Source organism: Mizuhopecten yessoensis, unplaced genomic scaffold (genome assembly GCF_002113885.1).
Source record: "Mizuhopecten yessoensis strain PY_sf001 unplaced genomic scaffold, ASM211388v2 scaffold431, whole genome shotgun sequence".
NCBI lineage: Eukaryota > Metazoa > Mollusca > Bivalvia > Pectinida > Pectinidae > Mizuhopecten > Mizuhopecten yessoensis.
Genome location: NW_018403543.1, coordinates 1,619,857 through 1,644,205, shown reverse-complemented (window position 1 = coordinate 1,644,205; position 24,349 = coordinate 1,619,857). Strand labels below are relative to the sequence as shown.

The 24,349-nt window shown below is 37.2% G+C and overlaps 2 protein-coding genes across 2 annotated transcripts; one reads left to right on the top strand and one right to left on the bottom strand.

The window, feature by feature from the left end:
- The first annotated feature begins 302 nt into the window (after positions 1–302).
- On the top strand, positions 303–15,164 carry LOC110449151 (G-protein coupled receptor 143-like). Its single transcript, XM_021495820.1, has 8 exons — positions 303–773; positions 4,599–4,747; positions 5,224–5,312; positions 6,108–6,206; positions 6,544–6,650; positions 7,596–7,704; positions 11,006–11,108; positions 13,702–15,164. Exons 1-8 carry the CDS (start codon positions 509–511, stop codon positions 13,879–13,881), a joined length of 1,101 nt encoding a protein of 366 aa, XP_021351495.1. The 5' UTR covers positions 303–508; the 3' UTR covers positions 13,882–15,164.
- Positions 15,165–15,238: 74 nt separating this feature from the next.
- Positions 15,239–24,323, bottom strand: LOC110449156 (eukaryotic translation initiation factor 3 subunit H-like). The gene is made up of 6 exons (XM_021495833.1): positions 24,218–24,323; positions 22,993–23,149; positions 20,341–20,508; positions 18,393–18,642; positions 16,573–16,708; positions 15,239–15,637 (listed from the first exon to the last, which is right to left on the bottom strand). The coding sequence occupies exons 1-6, from the start codon at positions 24,275–24,277 to the stop codon at positions 15,416–15,418; spliced, it is 993 nt and encodes a 330-aa protein (XP_021351508.1). The 5' UTR covers positions 24,278–24,323; the 3' UTR covers positions 15,239–15,415.
- Between the last annotated feature and the right edge of the window lie 26 nt (positions 24,324–24,349).

The following is a 24,349-nucleotide window of genomic DNA, read 5'->3' as shown; positions in this document are numbered from 1 at the left end:
CTTTGTCAACATTCCCTGAACAGGACAACGTACACCCGTTTACATAAAAAAGACCTACCTCCCTTTTCATTTTTTTGACATAGGCCCCCGACACCCATTTTAAAATTAAAAGATAGTTCAATTCAAACAATGGATAATTATTGACAAAAACTGCAGTACATGAATTCCTATGATTGATATAACCAAATGGATATCGCGATTTTTCATTGTTATCTTATCACGAGGCGAGTCGTGATGTTTCATATCTATCTACTCTTTGTCAACAGCACTTCCTGACAGTATACATCTGTGTACAACATGTGTATATATATAATGGGCATCTCCAACAGTTTGTACGTCTCAATTCAATCAAACATCAGTAGTTCATAAGTTCGAGTGTTTCTTTTTTTCTATGCAGTCTGTTATGGATGTGATATACAAGGAGCTCAACATCAGCGTGAGAAAGTGAATTTGGTGAAGATTAGAAATACGCCTTTCTATAAAGAACCTTTAAAGTGCATGGGACTAAATGGCTTCTCTACACGACTCGTCCTTTTATTGTATAACGGAGGCCGAGCTCCCACCGGAGAATAGACTTCTCTATACAGTCGTCAGTCTCCTCTCCGCATCCCTAGGCATCTTCGGTTCTTCCTGGCAAATCATCACGTATGCTCCGGAAACACAGGCCTTCATGAGGCGAGAAAACAGTCCAGAGCAACAGCGACGACAATCTATACAACCAAACCCCGTGATAGTGCTGTTCCTGGCCCTCACCAATCTAACCTCCTGTATAGGTAGGTTTTTAATAGTATTGTTTCTAACAACAATTTCAACCGGTGTATAAGTAACCCCTCACCCCCTAGTATAGTATTGTTTCTGACACCAATTTCACCCTGTGTATAAGTACTCCCTCTCCCCATAGTATAGTCACCCCGTGTATAAGTACTCCCTCTCCCCCTAGTGTAGTATTGTTTCTGACACCAATTTCACCCTGTGTATAAGTACTCCCTCTCCACCTAGTATAGTATTGTTTCTGCCACCAATTTCACCCTGTGTATAAGTACTCCCTCTCCCCATAGTATAGTCACCCCGTGTATAAGTACTCCCTCTCCCCCTAGTGTAGTATTGTTTCTGACACCAATTTCACCCACCCCGTGTATAAGTACTCCCTCTCCCCCTAGTGTAGTATTGTTTCTGACACCAATTTCACCCCGTGTATATAGGCAACCCTTCTGTATATGAAAATATTGTTTCTGACATCAATCTCACCCAGTGTATACGTAACCCTTTTGTATATGAAGGTATTATTTCTGAAACCAATTTCACCCCGTGTATAAGTACTCCCTCTGCCCCTAGTATAGTATTGTTTCTGACACCAATTTCCCCCTGTGTATAAGTACTCCCTCTCCCCCTAGTATAGTATTGTTTCTGCCACCAATATCACCCCGTGTATAAGTACTCCATCACCCCCTAGTATAGTATTGTTTCTGACACCAATTGCACCCTGTGTATAAGTACTCCCTCTCCCCCTAGTATAGTAATGTTTCCGACACCAATTTCATCCTGTGTATAAGTACTCCCTCTCCTCCTAGTATAGTATTGTTTCTGACACCAATTTCATCCTGTGTATAAGTACTCCATCTCCCCCTAGTATAGTATTGTTTCCGACACCAATTTCATCCTGGGTATAAGTACTCCATCTCCCCCTTGTATAGTATTGTTTCTGACACCAATTTCCCCCTGTGTATAAGTACTCCCTCTCCCCCTAGTATAGAATTGTTTCTGACACCAATTTCACCCTGTGTATAAGGACTCCCTCTCCCCCTAGTATAGTATTGTTTCTGACCCCAATTTCACCCTGTGTATAAGTACTCCCTCTCCCCATAGTATAGTATTGTTTCTGACACCAATTTCACCCCGTGTATATAGGCAACCCTTCTGTATATGAAAATATTGTTTCTGACATCAATCTCACCCAGTGTATACGTAACCCTTTTGTATATGAAGGTATTATTTCTGAAACCAATTTCACCCCGTGTATAAGTACTCCCTCTCCCCCTAGTATAGAATTGTTTCTGACACCAATTTCACCCTGTGTATAAGGACTCCCTCTCCCCCTAGTATAGTATTGTTTCTGACCCCAATTTCACCCTGTGTATAAGTACTCCCTCTCCCCATAGTATAGTATTGTTTCTGACACCAATTTCACCCCGTGTTTAAGTACTCCCTAACCCCCTAGTATAGTATTGTTTCTGACACCAATTTCATCCTGTGTATAAGTACTCCATCTCCCCCTAGTATAGTATTGTTTCTGACACCAATTGCACCCTGTGTATAAGTACTCCCTCTCCCCCTAGTATAGTATTGTTTCCGACACCAATTTCATCCTGTGTATAAGTACTCCATCTCCCCCTTGTATAGTATTGTTTCTGACACCAATTTCACCCTGTGTATAAGTACTCCCTCTCCCCCTAGTATAGTATTGTTTCTGACACCAATTTCACCCCGTGTTTAAGTACTCCCTAACCCCCTAGTATAGTATTGTTTCTGACACCAATTTCACCCTGTGTATAAGTACCCCCTCTCCCCCTTGTATAGTATTGTTTCTGACACCAATTTCATCCTGTGTATAAGTACTCCATCTCCCCCTTGTATAGTATTGTTTCTGACACCAATTTCATCCTGTGTATAAGTACTCCATCTCCCCCTTGTATAGTATTGTTTCTGACACCAATTTCCCCCTGTGTATAAGTACTCCCTCTCCCCATAGTATAGTCTTGTTTCTGACACCAATTTCACCCTGTGTATAGGTACTCCCTCTCCCCCTAGTATAGTATTGTTTCTGACCCCAATTTCACCCTGTGTATAAGTACCCCCTCTCCCCCTTGTATAGTATTGTTTCTGACACCAATTTCCCCCTGTGTATAAGTACTCCCTCTCCCCATAGTATAGTCTTGTTTCTGACACCAATTTCACCCTGTGTATAGGTACTCCCTCTCCCCCTAGTATAGTATTGTTCCTGACACCAATTTCACCCCGTGTTTAAGTACTCCCTAACCCCCTAGTATAGTATTGTTTCTGCCCCCAATTTCACCCTGTGTATAAGTACTCCCTCTCCCCATAGTATAGTATTGTTTCTGACACCAATTTCCCCCTGTGTATAAGTACTCCCTCTCCCCATAGTATAGTATTGTTTCTGACACCAATTTCACCCTGTGTATAAGTACTCCCTCTCCCCATAGTATAGTATTGTTTCTGACACCAATTTCCCCCTGTGTATAAGTACTCCCTCTCCCCATAGTATAGTCTTGTTTCTGACACCAATTTCACCCTGTGTATAAGTACTCCCTCTCCCCTAGTATAGTATTGTTTCGGGGGCGAAAGGTAAATTTGCGACAATACAGTAACATATAAAAGATGTCGTGCTTCAAAAATTTAAATATTTGCAGAAACACATTTCCATAACAAATTTGCAAACGAACTCTCGGTTTACGAAAAAAAACATCTTTTTTATGGTATATGATGAAACAGGCAGATACCCCGATTAAATTTGATGCCAATTAACTATGATTAAATCAGGTTCATATTGATCTCAGAAGGCAATAATCTATTCGTGTGTATAGATTGTTGCTATTATTACACGAAAATGGACATATCGAATTTTAATGGTTACATTATGTTAAAATCATCCTTGACAGTGTTGGTCTTAGCTATGGGTGGCTGCATCAGATAAAACCCCACATATTTGCCCGATATCACCATTTAAAAACAGCAACCGTACAGAAAGTATATGATAGTTTTTCTATCTTGGAAGATTACGTGATACGATTATATAAAAAAAAATATAGATTGTATATTAATTTAGATAATATTTAAGGATTAACTTGAATATATTTTTCATGTTATGGAGATATAACACAAAAAGGAGTGTACTTTAAATAAACCGTGAAGCGTTTATGATGAGAGTACACTCCGGTTTTTTGTGTTATAGCTCCATAACATGAAAATTACATTCAAGTTAATCCTTACAATTTAATCTACTATACTATGCACAATCCCTGTGGAAATCCATTTTATTGATGGACTCTTTTCTCTCAGAAATTATTACGCCACTGTATCAACCAATCAAAAGCGACGTTACAAACGGCGACGTCATTTTTTTTTACGTTATGGGCTGATAACATAAATTTGTAAATCAATGAAAATGCTTGTTAAAAGCAAGATAAAAGTATTAAGCATAAAATAGAACCATGGAAACAGGGGGAATTTCAACGACAAGACATAGTATGTCCATTCTGCAATACAAGTATTTTGGAAGAGGTCCATTTATGCAATATATTTGTAACAACGATATTATACATGTAGATACAATGTATAGTCAAAATAAGATATGAACGTATTCTAGCATATTATTACACAAAAACAAACCAACATAAATGAAAGAAATGTTCATAAAATTGAGTATGAAATTGTTAAAGAATATTAGCTATTTTGTAAAGAAAATAAAAAAAAATCATGCAAGTACATCCACCTTTTCTTAATATTAATTTCATGGGTTTGCTAACGAACACCAGATGTTTAAATAGCCTCTATATGATGTGACTTTGTCCTCTATTTAGGCTCCGTGCTGCGGTCGGTGGCTACATATTTGGTAAAGCCCCCTGCAATGAACAATACCACAGATACCACAGGGTGTCACGCATTCGTTAATGCCACATTCGTCCCATGTGTCAGTAAAGCGGTCAAGGTCGCCGGTGGAATTTTGGAGGTAGNTAATTTCAAAAGTGTTTACCAATGGTAGATTCAATTCAAAAATAAAACCAAGACCTAGGGCAGTTAATTCATTCTTAATGTTACAAATCCACGGATCATTCACGTTGACACATTCATCATAACAAGGTAGGCTTATCAAAGAATGACAAAGCAATTTGTTTAAGAATCGCTATGTTTGTCACGTCGTGGTGACGTTTGTTTGCCGTCTCACGCATTCAAGCTGCTCACACTACATATATGAGATCACTACATATATGAGATTAGCCCATTTCATTTTCTAGCGTCATTGTTCTTGCTTAGAATACATTTCAAGATCACTAAAATTAAGTGGTAAATGTTTACTGGTAGTAGAATTGTTAAATGATTGACGTACACATATATGCGTCATTTGTCAGTAAAATACTGTAATCGTCACTCTGTCACTACGCGATATACTAATTATTTTCAACTGTTCGTACTCACCAATTATAGGCCTTCACAGATTTTAGTTACGTGGCGTCCGCCCTTTGGACACTGTCTTTTGCCATAAACATCCACTCCCAGCTGGCGGGAAGACACGTGTGAGTATATATATAATATATAATATTGACTATCCTTCTCCATTAACATATATATACAGTAAACCTCATTATTCTGCCACCATTTGTTCAGATAATTTTGGTCGATGTAAAGGGTTTTGTGATAAATTAAAGAAAATGTATAGAGGAATTCTTTAGATATGTTGCTGGTAAACGAGTTTGCAAATGAATATACTGCCACCATTTGTACAGAGACTATTGGGCGACATAAAGGGGTTTGGCGATAAATTGAAGGAAATGTATAGAGGAATTCTTAAGAAACAGGAGAAAATGGGACATCGAAGTTTTTGGTGGTAAACGAGGTGGTAAATGAAACGAGGGGCGTTATATAGAGGTTTTACTGTACTCACAGCTCGTGCAATGGTAGACACGTGTTAGCATGCACAGATGTGAAAACACAATATTTAAGAAATTTGTCCCCTACCAACACCCGACTACCGGGTTACACTCTAGTGTAATTCTTTAAACCGTCCATGTCAATAAATTACTGAAGCAACTGAGTCACTATTACTTAAAGGGGATTTTGCTACGTTATTTCACCAAAAGAAATGCACACCGTATCTTATAAGTTTAAAAGGGATTTGTATTGCGATAACTCTACAATAAAAATCATTAAACGTTGTAAAGGATAATCAATACAAAATGGAGGAAGACAACCTCTACACAAGCGATATATATGGTAGAATATGTCCTCAACTTTTTGTATTCGAAGTAAGATGTCATTAAGTTGGTATTGGGCAGTCTTCAATATAGATAACTGTTGACTTTTCTTTTAAGCCCGTTAAAGGTATTCCATCTATTGACGTGGTCGGTGGCAAGTGGAAGCGTAATCGCTGGTCTTGCTGCTGTGTATTCAAGCACGAATGGGCTGTCCGTGTAAGTTATATCTAATGAACACTAATATAATATTAAGTGACGTCACAAGCAAATCTATTTTCTCCGTGTTGTTAATTTCTTTCTGGTCAAAGCTATAATTTAACAATTAAATGACACTGAACCACATTTTTGACATCAGTGGGTCTTTTTTAACAAATATACATGTATATGAAAATGTTTACGTCCATGTATCCGTAGATATGGAATTAAAATAAAACGCTCGAATACTATAATATTCTTCAAGTGCATTTGTTCATCTCAGAGGATTTAGGGCAATTTCATGCCATGATTTTAGCCGTTACACGTCCGCATTTTAACCCGTGACTTTTTATTGCAGATGCGCTGGTCAATTAGCTATATTCGGGCGTTACATGTCCACTTACATACCAATGGCCCTTTCCCTGGTGATGATCTGTGTCTTGTACTGGAAAGCCAGCATTTCAGGTAACCCTTACACGTATATGAAAATTGTCTTTTAATCATTTGCAGTACGTCATATAAGTTGCAAATGACCCATGTCTCTCTGGATCAAGATCAGTGGAACAGCTAGGGGTTATACATACATGTCAAATCATTCCAATCCGTGTGTAGAACATACATTCTGAACAGCTCAACATGTTTGACGAACTGAAACTCATACATTAAAGTGGTTGATAGACGCACTTTACCCTTTTCGTAACAAAGCGCCGGGTGTGGGATATGCGTTGCATGCTTTGTATGCTTGTTGAATTGTATGTCGCATTTTGCTTTAATCCCTTGTATTCAGTATGCTTGATGAACTGTATGCGGCGTTTCGATTCGAAACCATTGTAGTCAATATTCTTGTTGAATTATATGTGGCGTTTCGTTTTGAAACCCCTTTATTCAATATGCTTGTTGAATTGTATGTAGCGTTTCGTTTTGAAACCATTTAGTCAATATGCTTGTTGAATTGTATGTGGCGTTTTGTTTTGAAACCCTTGAAGTCAATATGATTGTTGAACTGTATGTGGCATTTTGCTTTGAAACCCTTAATTGTATTCAATATGCTTGTTGAATTGTATGTGGCGTTTTGTTTTGAAACCCTTGTATTCAATATGCTTGTTGAATTGAATGTGGCGTTTTGATTTGAAACCCTTGTATTCAGTATGCTGGTTGAATTATATGTGGCGTTTTGATTTGAAACCCTTGTATTCAGTATGCTGGTTGAATTGTATGTGGCGTTTTGATTTGAATCCCATGAGTGTCGGGGTATTGGAAATGTATTACATGCTTTGTATTGTTGAATTGTATGTGGCGTTTTGCTTTGAATCCTTTGTATTCAGTATGCTTGTTGATTTGTATGTGTCGGGGTATGGGGTATGTTCTCTTTGGAAATAAGAACTTTTTCAATTTGTGTTTCTCTTTCAGTATCTTTATCATTTACAAGACTCACTGCCACAGTCGGTCATGAAGAACAAGCCATTATCCAGCGATTGAGGATACGGTTTTTCTGGATTGTTTTTTTCTTTGCACTTTGGTACGTAAACAATGTTAAACAGTTGAATTCGCAGTCCCCTAATATCCCTATATACCAATTTTTTAATAAAAGTAAAAAAGTATCTAAGTGTGGGGTCAACATTTGGCCCCCACTTTGATTTCCTTCATTCTTTTGCCATATGTAGATACATAAAAATGATCAATAACTGCGTAAATGATTATTCATAATTGAAACTGATAACCGTAGTGGACCTCCTTGCATAACACCAGGTTGAGTAACGGGGGTATCCTAACAAAATGACCGATAAATATTACAGACAAATGTTAATTTGGAAATGAATTATGACAGTGTATAGTGAATAAAATTACTGTTATTTTGATACTAAATATGTCATATTGCTAGACATGAAGTAAGCGTAGTGATACTTTTAATTGGAAAAACATGCAAAATTTTCACAAAATTAAAAATATAACTAACATTGTCAACTTGCCTTTGTATAGTTACAATGGTAGTCTATATTTTAAACTTCTTTAAAAACTTCCTATATATGTATTCTGTCTACAGAATCATTTTTATGTAATATCAAAACCGGTAAAGTACATTTTAGCATGCCAAACATGGGGTATACTGGAATCAGTTTGTCAATCCGTCTATCTGTCAACTCATTCTAAAGAAGATATGATAACTAACACCTGAAGTTGTGCCTCCAGGTATAATTTTTTCATTCTGACCATTTTTCCCTCAAAGTTATGGCCTTGTGTTGAAAAATCCTTGTCCGGACATGTCCTCCAAAACTAAGGGGTCAATTTCAACAAAAGTTTCCAGATATGGTAACAGCCATCTGATGGTGTGCATCCAGGAATTCCTTTTTCAATCTGACCCATTTTTATGGAGTAATGGCCCTTTGTTGAAAAACACTTGTCCAGACAACTCCTCCAAAACTATGGGGCCAATTTCAACGGAAGTTTACAGATATGGTAACTGCTCCCGGACATTATATGTTTTCATTCCGACCATTTAAAAAGGAGTTATGGCCCTTTCTTGAACAAAAACTGTGTCCGCCTCATAAACTTCTGGGCCAATTTCATGAAAGCTTACAGATATGGTAATTACCCCCTGATGCTTTGCATCATGGTAGTATTTTTTGATTTCTACCCTTTTTAAGGAGTTAAGGCCCTCTGTTAAAAATCTTTGTCTTGATAACTCTTCCTTCACTACTAGAACGATTTCAGCAAAAGTGGGTCATCTAGGCTAACAAGATGCGATATGAAAGTATGTTTTGGCATGGGGAGGGTGTACAAGAAGTATGTCAGTGACATATATACATACATAATTACTGGTGGGAAACCATGGATTAATTTGCAATGCTTTGCCTTAGTTAGCCTTTAGATTACAGTTCTGGTTTGTATAGGAGCGGGGGTATAAGTTAGTCTTTGGTTTACAGTTCTAGTTATCATTTTTGACTATTCATTAAACAAAATATGAAGGGATATTACACTATTTTATATCCTTAACTCTAAACAAATAAAGCAAGGGAAAAAACCCTTGTCTGACTCCCCATTCACATTTTTTATTTCGGCACATTTGTTTTTTTTGACCTTGAACAAAGGTCAAGGTCATCAAAATTAATAACACACCAACTCATTAACATGAACAACCTACGTGCCAAACAATCAACGCCGTAAGGACCTTTAGTCATGAAGAAACACAAGTTAAAGGAAATGTGGAAGGAAAGCTATGTTTTTCTTTTTTTGAACCAAAAGTAGTATACCGGTTTTCATTTTTTTTGAAATTCCTGATGTTGAAAGATATTATTGGTCGCCAAATTTTTAACAAGTATGAAAAATAGACTAGTTTTAGAACTATATGAACGTGTCAAAAATGGAAAAATTCTCTTTAGAAATGAAATTTCACACATTTTTCTGCTTAAATCTTAAATAAAAAGATTAATTATTAATTGAAATAGTGTAATATTCGGTATCAAAATAACAGTTGAAATATGTTGCACACGATGATGATATAATTTGATATTAACTGTGCCATTTAAATGCTCTAGGAGGAATTTATCACTGCACCTTTAACACTCACACAGGTGCAAGTCAAGGAGTTCCCATTTATCATCAAATGAATTCTGAAACTAACTGTTCCTGATTTAAGCTTCCTATACCCATACCTTTTTGGATTTATCTTGTTTTGAAATTCCAAGTGGGGGCTGATGCTAATGTTAAATCCACATAGGCGTTGACCCTACCTTTCGACCAATCAGAAGCGCCTCCATTTGGTTGCTATGGAAACGAAACCTATGCGGTTGAGTTCGCAGTCCCCTTATACCCCCAAATACCAATTTTCATCAAAATCGAACAATATCTTTATTTCCACCAATCAGAAGCCTTTGTGTGGTTGCTACGGCAACGAAACCTATGATGTTGAATTAGCAGTCCCCTAATATCCCTATATACCAATTTTCATTAAAATCGTACAAAGTTTGAAGAAAATCGGTTAACATTTGGTGTAGTTATTGCACGGAAACGAAGCGCGGCAGATAATAACGTTTTTGATTATTCAACGGGCCATAACTCCACCAATTGGGGTCCGCTGAAAGTGGTCATCGAACTTGGCCGAGCCCTTAAGGCATTTGACCATGTGATCAAGTTTAAAGAAAATCGGTTAACATTTGTTGTAGTTATTGTACGGAAACGAAGCGCGGCAGATAATGACGTTTTTGATTATTCAACGGGCCATAACTCCAGCAATGGGGGGCCGCTGGAAGTGGTCATCAAACTTGGCCGAGCCCTTAAGGCATTTAACCATGTGATCAAGTTTAAAGAAAATCGGTTAACATTTGTTGTAGTTATTGTACGGAAACGAAGCGCGGCAGATAATGACGTTTTGGATTATTCAAGGGGCCATAACTCTGCCAAATGGGGTCTGCTGAAAGTGGTCATCAACCTTGGCCGAGCCCTTAAGGCATTTAACCATGTGATCAAGTTTAAAGAAAATCGGTTAACATTTGTTGTAGTTATTGCACGGAAACGAAGCGCGGCAGATAATGACGTTTTTGATTATTCAACGGGCCATAACTCCACCAATTGGGGTCCGCTGAAAGTGGTCATCGAACTTGGCCGAGCCCTTAAGGCATTTAACCCTGTGACCAAGTTTGAAGAAAATCGGTAAATATTTGTTGCTGTTATTGCACCAAAACAAAGCGTGACAGACAGACAGACTCAAATGTATATCCCCCGGTTCCGTGAAAGCAGGGGATAAGAATAAAACTCTACTGTTAACTTGTTAGATAGCATGCTCCTCCAACCATTAATGGATTTTGCACCTTTTTTTTCAGCTGGCTCCCGAATCTCGTTGACAGTTTCTTCCATATAGACATCTTGTCCAGGAAGTGTATGGAACAGATAGGCAGCTCGCTATTTCCACTTTGGATCATCGAGGTACGTCTTAAAAATATCCACTTACCAATTTCTATTCTAAACATCGTATTGGTTAAGGTGGCTCCACATATCGTCATCAGCGTCCATTTTCGTGACGTACTTGTGGAAAAAGTACAGCTCGGACTCAATTACGTGATCGAAATGGCCGAGCCCACCGTGTCGTCATTTCCGTATTGCGTATCAGGCATTCAATATCGTAGTGCAAATTATAGTAACACCTGGGCCGTTTTCGTTTAAACGGTCAAACCGATCGGACCACTGTTGTTCGTTTATTAAATAAGGTCGGACCTAGTAATCTGATGCTGCCTTCAGGTGAGCCTTCAGAAAGCCTAGCAAGGCCTGCATACACATTTGCAGGTCCGCCAGGATTTATATCCGAAATTGTTACATTTATAAACAGTCAAACCGGTTAACGTTGCTCCCCATAAACGAACAGGCCCCTGGTAAACAATAGTACACGTGCGTGCCGATGATATGTTAACACCCGATATCGAGATTTTACCGGGAAATGTATAATCACACGTACTTCAGGAATAAAGCTTTCCAATTCATAGACATAAACAGACTCACGGGAAGACAGTGACATGAGACCAAACGACCTCAAGAAGGTCATATAGGAAACTCATGGAATGCGGACGTACCGACCTCACATGTGCTTATCACGTGCTTACGCGAGTTCCTAAGCTCGAGGTCGTTACGATTTTCGCTGTTTAGGGAGTTACAAATGTAGTCTACTTATTCTGTGAAAAAAATGTTTGTAAAATATCAAGATACCTATGAAATGCATGTGAGTGCACGTGAGAATGGCATACCATGCGATAGCCTCTGGTCACATATGTACCCGACATGTAATTATAGATATACCGTGAGTTAACAGACTGGAATGATGTCCAAAGTGTACATGAATGAGGGTAATTTGGTTCCATTAAAGAACAATAAATTGATATTATTTTTTTTATCATATTTTTGATTTATTTCCATCATTTTTGTTATATGTAAACAGAGACAACTTTCATTGTGTAAAAGCAGAGACGTATAATATTTATACGTCTCTGGTAAAAGTCACCCCTCTGCAAAAAGTTCAGATTTTTTCAAGGAAGATAACTCTCACCTGGATCGAAGTGATTGTAAAATGTAAAAAAAATAATTATGAAGCCATTGTGTATATTTTGTTCAATTTCCCATTCTATATGTATAGATCTTTGTGTCCTGTTTGCTTTAAGCTTGTAGAGAATCATGTTTATCCGTACAAATTCAATAAAAAACACTTTGTGTAACATGTGTTACATATTTTGCGATAAATAAAATATTTGTAGGGTTAATTAGAAATGATTCTTTTCATTTTATTATTGTTGTTATTGTTCCGAACAATGCCACACACAAAAAAATGGAAAATATTAAAATTGACGAAAAATTCAATTTTTGGGTATTTTTACCAAAAAAGTCCCCAAACTATCGGAATGTTTAGATTTTCATAAAATCAACTCCACATAGTTGCATAAACATTATATGAAAGATTCAACGAATTTTGCTGGTTAATTGCGAAAGTGTGGAGCCACCTTAATTTGGGCTATATTTCTTGGTACATTTTTTTTAAAATGCACATGCGTACATGCCTACCATAGCAACGAAATTGTGTTTCTGCACAGTTACCATGAAGAATTAAAAGTCTCTGCATGTGCCGAACAAAATTAATTCTACGAATGTACACTGGTATGACAATGTTTAAGCATGTTAAATAATTAATTGTTTATGATTTATTTGCATGCAGAGGCTTTCAAAAACTGAAGTGTATAATTAATTTCCTTCAAAATGACCAATTTTCAACCAAATAGCGCACAACAGACAATACTCACGCATTTTATTATGAAAATGTGTGTTTATGTCCGTCTGCCAAATCTCATAAACCAGTTGTCGAATGAATTTGAAATGTCATATTATCATTCTTCATTAATTCTAAATTTCCGGTGAGGCCGAAAAGGCAGTCAGTTGGTTGAAATTAAACCATTACTTGCGAAGAAATTGCAAAAACACCACTAACCATTCAGAACTGTGTAGCCCCATGAATCAGGTGTAAATATATACTAGCCGGATCAACATGATAATCAATTTAAGCACGAAACTTGCCAACATGTACTTAGCACACTAAAATTGGTTGAAATTAAACGCTCTTTAATGGGACTTACTGCACGGAGACCAATTGACCAATCAAAAGTGGATAGCCGCTCAATAATAACATTTTTATTATGTTTGTCTAAATGTGCACACTTGAACTTGTTATCGTGCTCTTGCGACTATGAATGTGCACACCAAATTTAGTTGAAATAAAACCGTTTTAGGGGATTTTTTGTACAGAAACCAAGGGTGATAGACACACTCTAATCAAAATCCCTTGTAAATAAGGGGGTGCGAGGGGATGGGGAGATAGCAACAATGTGATACCATCAAAAATGGAAGACTGCATGCCGTTTTGAGGGAAAAGCATCATTACCATGACTTACACAGGGTTAATTATAAGGACCATTCTTTAATAATAAACTAGAAAATTTGAATCTGTGTAATAATTCTTTTATATGCAACAATTGTGTTTCAGGCATTGCTGAATCCACTTCAGGGACTTTTTAACTGTTTCTTGTACGGACGAAAGTGTTCGTGTAGACCGTTTGTGTACAATGCTCGGACTAGGAGACACTATACACAGATACCCAATACAGACACAGACCGATCCTTTCAGGGACTGCTCAACAACCCGCCAAATATGTCCAGTGCATGACCAAAACCTTGTGTAGATATATAGTTCTATCAAATAGTACCTGGACTGTTCAACAACTCGCCATATATGTCCAGTACATGACAAAAACCTTGTGTAGATATATAGTTCTATCAAATAGTACTTGGACTGTTCAACAACTCGCCATATATGTCCAGTACATGACAAAAACCTTGTGAAGATATATAGTTCTATCAAACAGGACTTGGACTGTTCAACGACTCGCCATATATGTCCAGTACGACCAAATCGAAGGCCTTTGATTTTGGTTAAGCTCCCCTGTAATCTACAAAGGACAGCCACCAGCCTGTGTTTTGTTTTTGAAACCAATTAAACAGCTCTATGAGCCTTGGATTTTGTCACAATACATTCCAATGTGTACAGAGAGTAAAATCATTGAAGATGGTCCCAACACACAACCTTTCGTAGTTTTCAATATCAAATAGGATTACTGATACTAACTTCTATTCCTTTTTGTATTTAATATATTTATACATATTCACAATTCTACATCGTCTTGTATTGACTCATTCACTCCTAAAGACACATTTGAACTCTTCCGATTCAAAGGTTGGAATAGTTCATTAGGAAACTTCAGGGGTGAAAGAGTTAAATATATTACAAGGATAAACCCATATATTATGAGATGTTGTTTACTGTGGTAGTGCTAAATAAATAAGTGATTTTCTGTATGAAAAGGAAATACATGTTTAAAGCACAGTGATGGACCAAGAAATTGATCTTGTATGATAACATGGTACAGTACTGGTAGTTGTAGAACTAGAATATATGTTAGTATTTTCGTACAGCTATTTACGGATATACTGTCGTAATACTGTTGTATACCAGGTCATTAAATGTTTATCATTATTAAACTGATATTGTGTATTGTATACATGTACGTACATGTATACAACAATTACTGCTGTTTTTAAAAGATAAAATACCATAGATATTATTAAATAGATTTCATGTCTGAAGTACACAACTTGAAGTATTATATTGCTGTATTTATGGCTACTTGTGATACATATATATTGATCTCATTTAAAAATTTGTAGAAGGTAACCTGTATATATATACCTACATACATTAAATTATCATTTTGTTATTTTTGAGGTGATTACAGAAATTGCTTTTGTGTTCTTTAAAAAATTATGCAGAAATATTAAGATAAGAGATTGAATTTTTGCTCAACATTGTGGCCACTGAGAAGAGCTATTGAATTCATAACGTTTCTTTGCGAGACATGACGGCGACATCTTAGTTTCAGTACATGTAGCTCTACTTTACTAGTGTAATATTAGCAACGGTATGCGGTGACATCAGTTTACCAATACATTAAGATAATACAGGAGTCTTTCATTTGGAAATAATTTATTTTCCATCTCGCAGCTTTTACATTCTGTATTGAAATATCGAGCGTATAAAATGGCGACGGCATTATAAGGTCAGATGTTGAAAAGTCTTATCAATGTGTTTAAGATTATCCTTTCTCCAGAGTAGAAAGTTATTCGTAGGTGACAATATTCAATGTCTAATTATCTGCCGGCTTATTTTTCAAGCTCTCTGACAGGAACAATTTGCCTAAGCTCTGTGATGCAAAGTCTCCAACTTGCGCACAATAGTTGTCAATCTGCCCCGCCAGAAGGAGGCTGTGGAGGCGTTCCATGGGCTGAAGCGGTTTAAACAATCTGTTGATGTCCTCTTCAGGAAGTGGCGCCTCACCGTGCTGTGTTCGCTGTGCATTCTCCGAGGCCTGATAAACAAGTTACACAGTAATTAAACTTTGTGATGAATACAAGTCAATGAAACACACAAGTTACAACAATTATAAAGCTTCATTATTAGACTTCTATCAAAAATTTTTAAGAACTGCCAAGAAAAATAAAATTTTGGTTAACACATCAATTAGAATCTGTTAGTATTTGGAGAAAGTAACACATGCTTCAATTAAAACATGGAGGAAGCGTCAACGGTCACAAATTCACCAACAGGAACTGGAAAAGCTAAAATAATATGTCTTTCTCTATTTCCTCCCCAGACTCCACCCTCCTGTCCCAATGGAGAAACATTCTTCATTTCAAAAACACTGAACCACAGCACATAAGGATGTTCCATACAAATAGAGCTTAAAATATGTTAACCTGTACTTGGGTGTAAAAGATGCCCCAAATTTCCCCAATACTAAACAATATTGAGTTTCGTTATCAAAGGAATGATGCAAGACAAATTTGGTTTAAAAGGGTCTTCCGTGTGCCTGACCATATATATCCCCCATAATCACCAAGAAGAAGTCAAGGCGATAATTTGTTTCATTTTTAAATATTAGTGATAAAATGTTGCTCGAGAGTTGATGGACCCACCAATGGTTTTAGTTTTAGCAACAGTGATAATCTTGACCTTAGAAACCTTTTAAACCCCTATTGCACATCTACATATCACATTGAATCACCATGTCAAATTTCAAAAAGATAAGTCTTTAGGATTCTGAGATAATTTTCGAAAACAAAACTGAAGAAGGACGGATAGATGGATGGACGGAAGCTGTAGGGTACCTGGATCTCAAAACCGGGCCCTAGAAATGTGCATGCACAAATATGTGGAAAAGAATTACAGAAAACATGAAGTTACACTCTATAGAATCTGAGGAATTATAACTAGGATTAGGCCTTAATGTATAGATACACGTACCCTTTTCTGAATGTATTGGCTTTTCTGTAACTTCTGTTTCGCAGCCTGTCTCTGGAAATTGAGGTAGCGGTTAGCATCCATGGCCACGTCATCCACAGATTCCATCAACTGACGCAGGTTCTTCTCCAGCATGGAACTGTAGTAAAGGAATGCAGCTTGGATTTACAACTTAGATTGTCACAATTATAGAAATCCTGGAACAAGCGGCTCAGAGGGCCTGTATCGCTCACCTGAATATTTAAGCAGTCAAAGCAAAATATTCTCATTAAATAGTATATTGCACTACAGATATTTCCCTCGCAAACTTTGTCGGCTCCATCTGTTGAAACTACCAGCCAAATATTGTTATAAGATTCTATGTTTTTTTGGTTCTTCTTCAGAAGTTCATATTTTTCCCTTTGACCATGTAAGTAGGTCAATGTCTTTGTCCTTCTCAAACTTTGTTAGCTCTATCCCAAAAAGCTACCAGCCAAATCTTATGAATCCATTCCTTTTGGTTCTTCAGAACAAATCCTTGGAAATGTTGTTGACCTCTGTGACCTTTAAAGTAGGTTGAGGTCATTTTCATCTGCAAACTTTAAATTTGGTGAGCTCTATCCCAGAAAGCCACCAGGCAAATATTATAATTCTATGCCTTTATATTATTCAGAAGAAGTTGTTTGATGTTTTCGACATATTTGACCGCTGTGACCTTGAAAGTAGGTCGAAGTAGGTCAAAGTCATTTTCATTCTCAAACTTTGTCAGGCTCCATCCTAGGAAGCCACCAGTCAAATATGAAGATTCTATACCATGAAGTTCTTCAGAAGAAATTGTTTGAAGCGTTTGACATGTTTGACTGCTGTGACTTTGAAAGTAGGTCAAAGTCGTTTTCATTCTCAAATTTTGTCGGGCTTCATCCCAGAAAGCCACCAGCCAAATTTGAAGATTCTATACCTTTCAATTCCTCAGAAGAAGTCGTTTGAAGTATTTGACCCCTGTGACCTTGAAAGTAGGTCAAGGTAATTTTCGTCTCAAACTTTGTCGGGCTCCGTCCGAGGAAGCAATCAGCCAAATATGAAGATTTCATATCGTTTAATTCTTCAGAAGAAGTTGTTTGAAGTGTTTGACACATTTGACCCCTGTGACCTTGAAAGTAAGTCAAGGTCATTTTCGTTCACAAAATTTGTCGGGCTCCTACCAACGAAGCTTTCAGTCAAATATCATGGCTCTATGCCTGTTCTTTCTTCAGAAGAGGTCATTTAAAGGAAAATTTGACGGATGACGATGGACAGATGCCGCACCATGACATAAGCTCAGTTGCCCTTCGGGCAGGTGAGCTAAAAATTACCAGAAAGAATTCAATTAATTAAGTCAATGGTATTGATTCAGATTCATGCAGGCTTTAACCCTTTCACCACTGTGGACCACAATGGACTCATCCAGATAAAGTAGAGTCTACTTAAGTTACCTAGGGGTGAAAGGGTTAACAGGAATTGACTATGAAATCCTGCTTAAATCAACAATACCGCGGGGNNNNGGAGTATCTATTAATTCAAAGTGTTTTTGTTTGAGGGCTGACATATAACTTTTACTTATGCTATGTCACACAATTCTGTTCAAACGTATTCCATGATTTGACATAACACATCTCGGAAAATACCATAAAAATATGCATTTCAAATTTTCAATCCTTATCTTAACATTCAAAATAACAATGAACATTTTACAATCACATTTGTTTGCTCTTCCTAATCACCGATTACATTTTGTACTGATTGAACAGATTTTACATACCGTATTACATATAAAACATTAATATGTGAAAATAACCAATATTTACCTTGTGGCAAGGTCAAGAAAGTTAAATTTCTGACTCGCAACGAGGCTCTGATCAACCTCACAAAGAAGGCTGTTACAAAGGTGGGAATTCCTTATAATGACTGGGATTTCTTCAAGCATATTTTTGAAGCTGATGCCTGCATCGCGGAGACTGTCTGGAGTGAAGTCCTCCTTCCTGTAGAAGTCCATCATGTCCTTGGTTAGTCTGTATGCCTTCAGTGACAGGTAGCCCTTTGTGGTCCTTAATGGGTCTGAAATCGTCAACAGGTCATGATTTTCATGAAACTATACAGATTACAAATTGTACAATAGACGGCAGTCTAATACTGTACAGCGGGAAATGTTCACCCAGTCAAAGCTTTGCCCTCGTCAGAATAATTCTTATTTGCCCTGTTTTTAATTTCACCCTTCACATTTAATAAATAAAAAAAATAAAAAAATATACAACATTTGATATAGCGCCCTATCTGCTACCATAAGCCACTCTTAAACGCTTAACGGTACATAGATATACAATTTAATACAATGAATAGAATTAGCATATACATTAATCAATACAATTTTGAGGAATTCGCAGGAACTGCCTTATCAGGCGCTAACTACTAGTCCTATAACACCTGGCTAATATCACCCTATGTGTGTATGCCTGTGTGTGTGCTGGAGATGAATTATGTTCTGTTTGTAGTGGGATCGTGCTTCCAACGGTATCATTGAATTTATAGTGCCACAGCACAGATACTGCAACATTCACACCAGACAATTTTATACTCCACCTGGGTTGATGGAGTTGTACCTGTGTGGGCAGGAGAAAAACACTTAGGACGACTTCGGGGATCGAACCCCGGCCGCCTGCTTGGAAGGCCGGAGTGTTAACCACTTGACCAATCTGCCAATAATTACACATAATATGCATATAATGTTGTTTACTCGTGTTCGCTGTTACGATAAATTCACCTTCATTATGGCAGGCAAATAAGGCGAAAAATTAAACTGCAGCGAAAATTTCCCTGTACATGTATACAGTAATCCAGTGCCTGACTGACTACTCCATTAACAAGAGAAGCAAGACGCCTATGCTTAATAAACTACTGAAAATCAATGAGAACTTCTCTTTGAAGACTTCATATACCTTCAAACAGTAATACATTGTACTTAAAAAAGATATTGAAACTTCACAACAAATCTTGTCACCAAAGGTATATGTCTATATTTGAAGCATATAATATATTATTATATCGAAACAAGAACTACTGAAATTCACATGTAATGAACTGAGCATTGTCTTTCAACGAACATGCATGCTAGTAGTTTCTGAGGTGTATGATAATTAATTGTCTGAGGTGTATGATAATTAATTGTAGAGTTCATGTTGTTGATCAATCAAAATCTCAGTGCTGATGTTTAAACCTGTTCTAATACAACATCTTACTTCAGATGTACCGTTTCATCACCCCAATAAGAAACACTACGAAGAGGATGACAGAACTTACTCCCTACTAAATATTTCCTCCTCAAAGTATATTGTAGATGAGGATGAAAAACCCTCTATATCAACCTTCCTGCCCTACACACACCAAAACATACTCCTCTACATATATCTCTCCACCCCCAACCAAGACATACAACAGATGAAGATTGCCGACTCCTCTAAATATTTCCCACTAAATACATATTGTTGACGAAGATGACAAACCCTCTATATAAACCTTCCTCCCCTAGCTACACACAAAAACACAATGTAGGTGATGATAACATACTACTCTATTATCCCCCTAACAAGACAAACCACCGATGAGGATGGCAGACTCCTCTAAATATTTCCCACGAAAAAACGAAGATGACAAACCCTCTTATTAACCTTCCTCCCCTAGCTACACACACAAAAACACATTGAAGTTGAGGATAACATACTCCTCTACATATCCCCATCCTCCCCCCACAAGACATACCGTAGATGAGGACGACCGACTCCTCTATGGAGTTTTGGTAGTTGTACTGTGAGTCCAGGAACAGTCGGTTGATAAAGGAACCAAAGTAAGTGCTCTGGTACCAGCCCACGTGGAGATGGTCAATGTTGACATGGCGAAGATTCCTCATCATCTCCATCTGGTACTGGACTGTAAGCAAATCCATCATATAGATAAACAATCAAAATTTGTGATAAACAAGGCAAAGTATTGAGAGCTATCCAAATTCTTCCACCTCCAGTGAAACTTTGGGATTTAGAATGAACAAAGGGCAATAACTCTGTTGTATGTAAAATGGCATGAAATCCAACTCCAGTATGTCATTATCCTCAATCCCAAGAAGTATTCATGATCACTAGTGTGGGGATGCGGAAACGGAAATCATGATTGATTATTGGAAAACTTTTAATGAACGATAATCGATTATAATCAGAACATCTAAACTCTGGTAAATCTATTTGAAATATGTGTAATTATGATGGTATACCACTTAGAATTGGGTTTTGCAGCTATATACACTTTTAGTTATAACCTACTATTAGAATTTGACCAAGAATAAATCTGACATATATCAACAGAAAACAGTATGCAACATTTAAACCGAATAATTGATTATGGAATATATATCAATCGGTTAATTTCAGTTGGTTGTACAATCGATAGATTTTCTATTATAATCGGTTATCGGAACAACGCTTGTATACCTAATCAAAATTTTGCAATTGGTGCTGTGTAACATGTATATATACTGGAGCACTAGACCCAATTTCATCACATGACACTCTGCTTTTCCAAGTGTATACCCATATAACAACAAGAGTTCCGAGGGGCGGAACAATTTACGCCCGTCGAGTGCCATATAGTGTTATATACTTTCTAACATTGAAATAAGATCTGCATCATTCTCAGAGTGGTTAGCTGACATGCTCTAAAAAATGTAGGAGAAAATCTCCGGACAAAAAACCCCAAATACTGAAATGAACAAAGGGCAATAACTTTTGCAAAATTCGTTGAATCAAAATTCTTTTGAGGTAGACACAACTTCATATCATGATTTTTTAGCCTACTAAGTTTCAAAGAAATCCGTCAAAAAATGTAGGAGGAGATAGATCTCCAGACAAAAAATCAAATACTGAAATGAACAAAGGGCAATAACTTTTGGAAAAATTGTCAAATCAAAATTCTTTTAAGTGAGACACAACTTCATATCATGATTATAATGTATACCAAGTTTCAAAGAGATCGTTGGAAAAATGTAGGAGATTGCCGGACAAACAAAACTTTATGCCGGACGGACAACACCATACCATAATACTCCCGTCAAATTTGAGGGGCGTATAAAAACAGAGTATACAAGATATTTCCCCAGTGCTAGACAATAACAGCAGCTCCATAGTCTGAGACTACTCAAATCCACTAGCCCGATTCATTGGTCAAAATTTGTTATTACTTATGTTGTTGAATAATATATTGGGAGTAAGTGAATTTGCCATTGACCAGTAAAAATTGGAAACTACTTCCTCAATTGACTACTGGTATTCAAAATTAATTTCTAGCCCTGGTCCAAGACTTGTGACAAACAGTCAACAGGTGCTGTAACTCTAGATATATATAAAGCATGACACAAGACCAGATTATAGCATGTGACAAATGTCTTTTGTATATATACTACCCACATTTTAGAATCGGTAATTGTAAGTGTCTATAGTCTATGAGATAGGTCCCGGTAGAACTGACTGACAGACTGACAGATGGAGTGCAAATTACTGATAGTCACTTCCAATAGTACATCAACAAATCCAATTAGACAGGAATGAAATAAACTTTGTAATTTTGTAAAATGCAATTTTGTAAATTTTATAGCAATTCATATTGTATTTGAAGCAATATTATAAATCTATGATATCCCTGGCCTCCTCAATAGACCCCTGCAAAGTTAAAAGTTGAGCTGCCCACCTTTTACAATATTGATATTTACTACACTAAAGCTAGTTAAGATGATATACTTGATATCGATACTATTATGTATCAATATCTATCATGGTTTTAAAGTGATTACTTGATCCAGTGTAATTGGAAAATTGGTTTAATAGGCCCAATTAATTAGGACTAAAACACACTATCAGAATTAGTTGTGTTGGAAAACCCTCAAATCAAGGGTCACTTCCTTCTACAACTGTGTATCTGGAAAATGTGTAGGATCTAGCCAACAACATTGCATCAGGGGTCATGTTCTGGGGACCTGTCTTTCATTCAAAATCTGGATGCTTTATATCTGTGATTGTGTATGTGTACACATGTTTTCCAACACCGAGAATGCGACACCACCATATTGACTGGCGATACGTAAAAGATCTGCCACACAAACATGTTCCCTGATAGGTGTTATCAGATCCTATACTATGGTATTGAAGAGGAACGGAGTGACTACAGTAGCTATAGACAAAAGGTATCGTGTGCCTGAACACAATTCTTTACAGCTGCACATTACCGTAGTATGTATTTAAGTTTAATGTTTTTTAATCTGTATGCCATGTTTATCAGTAGCAGTCTCTACATTTAGAAAACACTGACACATTACTGTTACATGTACAGCTTAGTGTTGTTGACTGAACTCATTTAGTTTAAACAAACCTTCATCAAAGTCTTCATCCTCATTATGTCTGGGGAAAGGGAAGCAGTTGGTGATCTCTAGTCGGTTCTCCACTACCAGTCCCAGTAACACTCCCTGTACCAAGTCAGTGCCCCCTGCACCCTCCTCTTGGCAGTGTTTGATCACCTTCAGCACCACCTACAGGTAACCCAGTCAATACATACGTTAAAGTATAGTGCATTATATATACATCAAAGCTCACAGACAAAGTGCAGTCTTTTTGTTACTTAAATTTTACAATAGCCTGTTCCTTGATAAATTAAATTAAAATATGCTAAGGTAGCAGAACTGGACTGGGTCAATTGACAGTGACCAGGTATACGTAGCTAGCTAGCTAGCTGAAATGGTTCGAGCATCTGTCTAGAGATTATAAATTTCTGGGTTTAACTCAAGGTCTGTCCGTTCATTTTTCCTCTCCTGTTACCTTTAGCGCTCAACAAAATATACCCACAGTCACAGAAGGTGGAATGTGGTTTACTGTGTCCTCAGAGTCAAAGACTTTGTAAAAGGAGGGAGGGGGAGTAATGTTGTAGAATTGGACCGAGTCGATTGCCAGGACAAGGTATAAGCTCAACTGGTTAGAGATCAAGAGTCTTTCAAGAGTCTGGAGGGTCCCAGGTTCTAATCCCATTCTGGCTGTGTATCTTTCTCTTCCTGTTTAACACCAGGAAGTGCGAGTGTTTTTTTCTCTCTCATTTTGCTGGTCAGTCTAATCTACTTTAGTAAACAGTTTGTTTTCTATCACGATAATTCTTAGCTTAGATCTGAAGATTATGATGTCCTGCTTTTAAATGAATAAAATAACGAGAAAAGCTCTCTAGCCTGTCTCCGTTCTATACACAAAATAAAAGGTGAAAGATCAAAGAATATAAGTTAGTTATTTCGGACCCCCCGTTCTATAAATCGGTAAAATAGGATTAAGTTGTCTGCATTTCTATCCATTATACATGCATAACTTTCGTCGACACTTATATTTAGTTTACTGATAACTTCATGTGGGTAATAACAAGTTCGTTGTCTGCTCATGATTAGTAGAACGTGATTCGGGTCTAAACACAGTAACATGAAAAGCCGGTCATCCCTCTTCAAAACATGTCAATGAAAATAATTCTTTTAGTGATTAAATGAAGACATAGCAAATTAAACATTTAACGTTTGACTTAAATGAGCCACATGATACAGATCTGTGTTATAAAGGTTACTTACAAGTCCGTCAATCTGGACATATTGTACTGCCGAACTTAACGTGGGTCTTGCCGTCGCCATTTTTCTGGATGAAAGGTAGGTTTGGTCTTCAAAACGTTTTGATCCGACGCGTCTTGGAACCTATATTTCAAG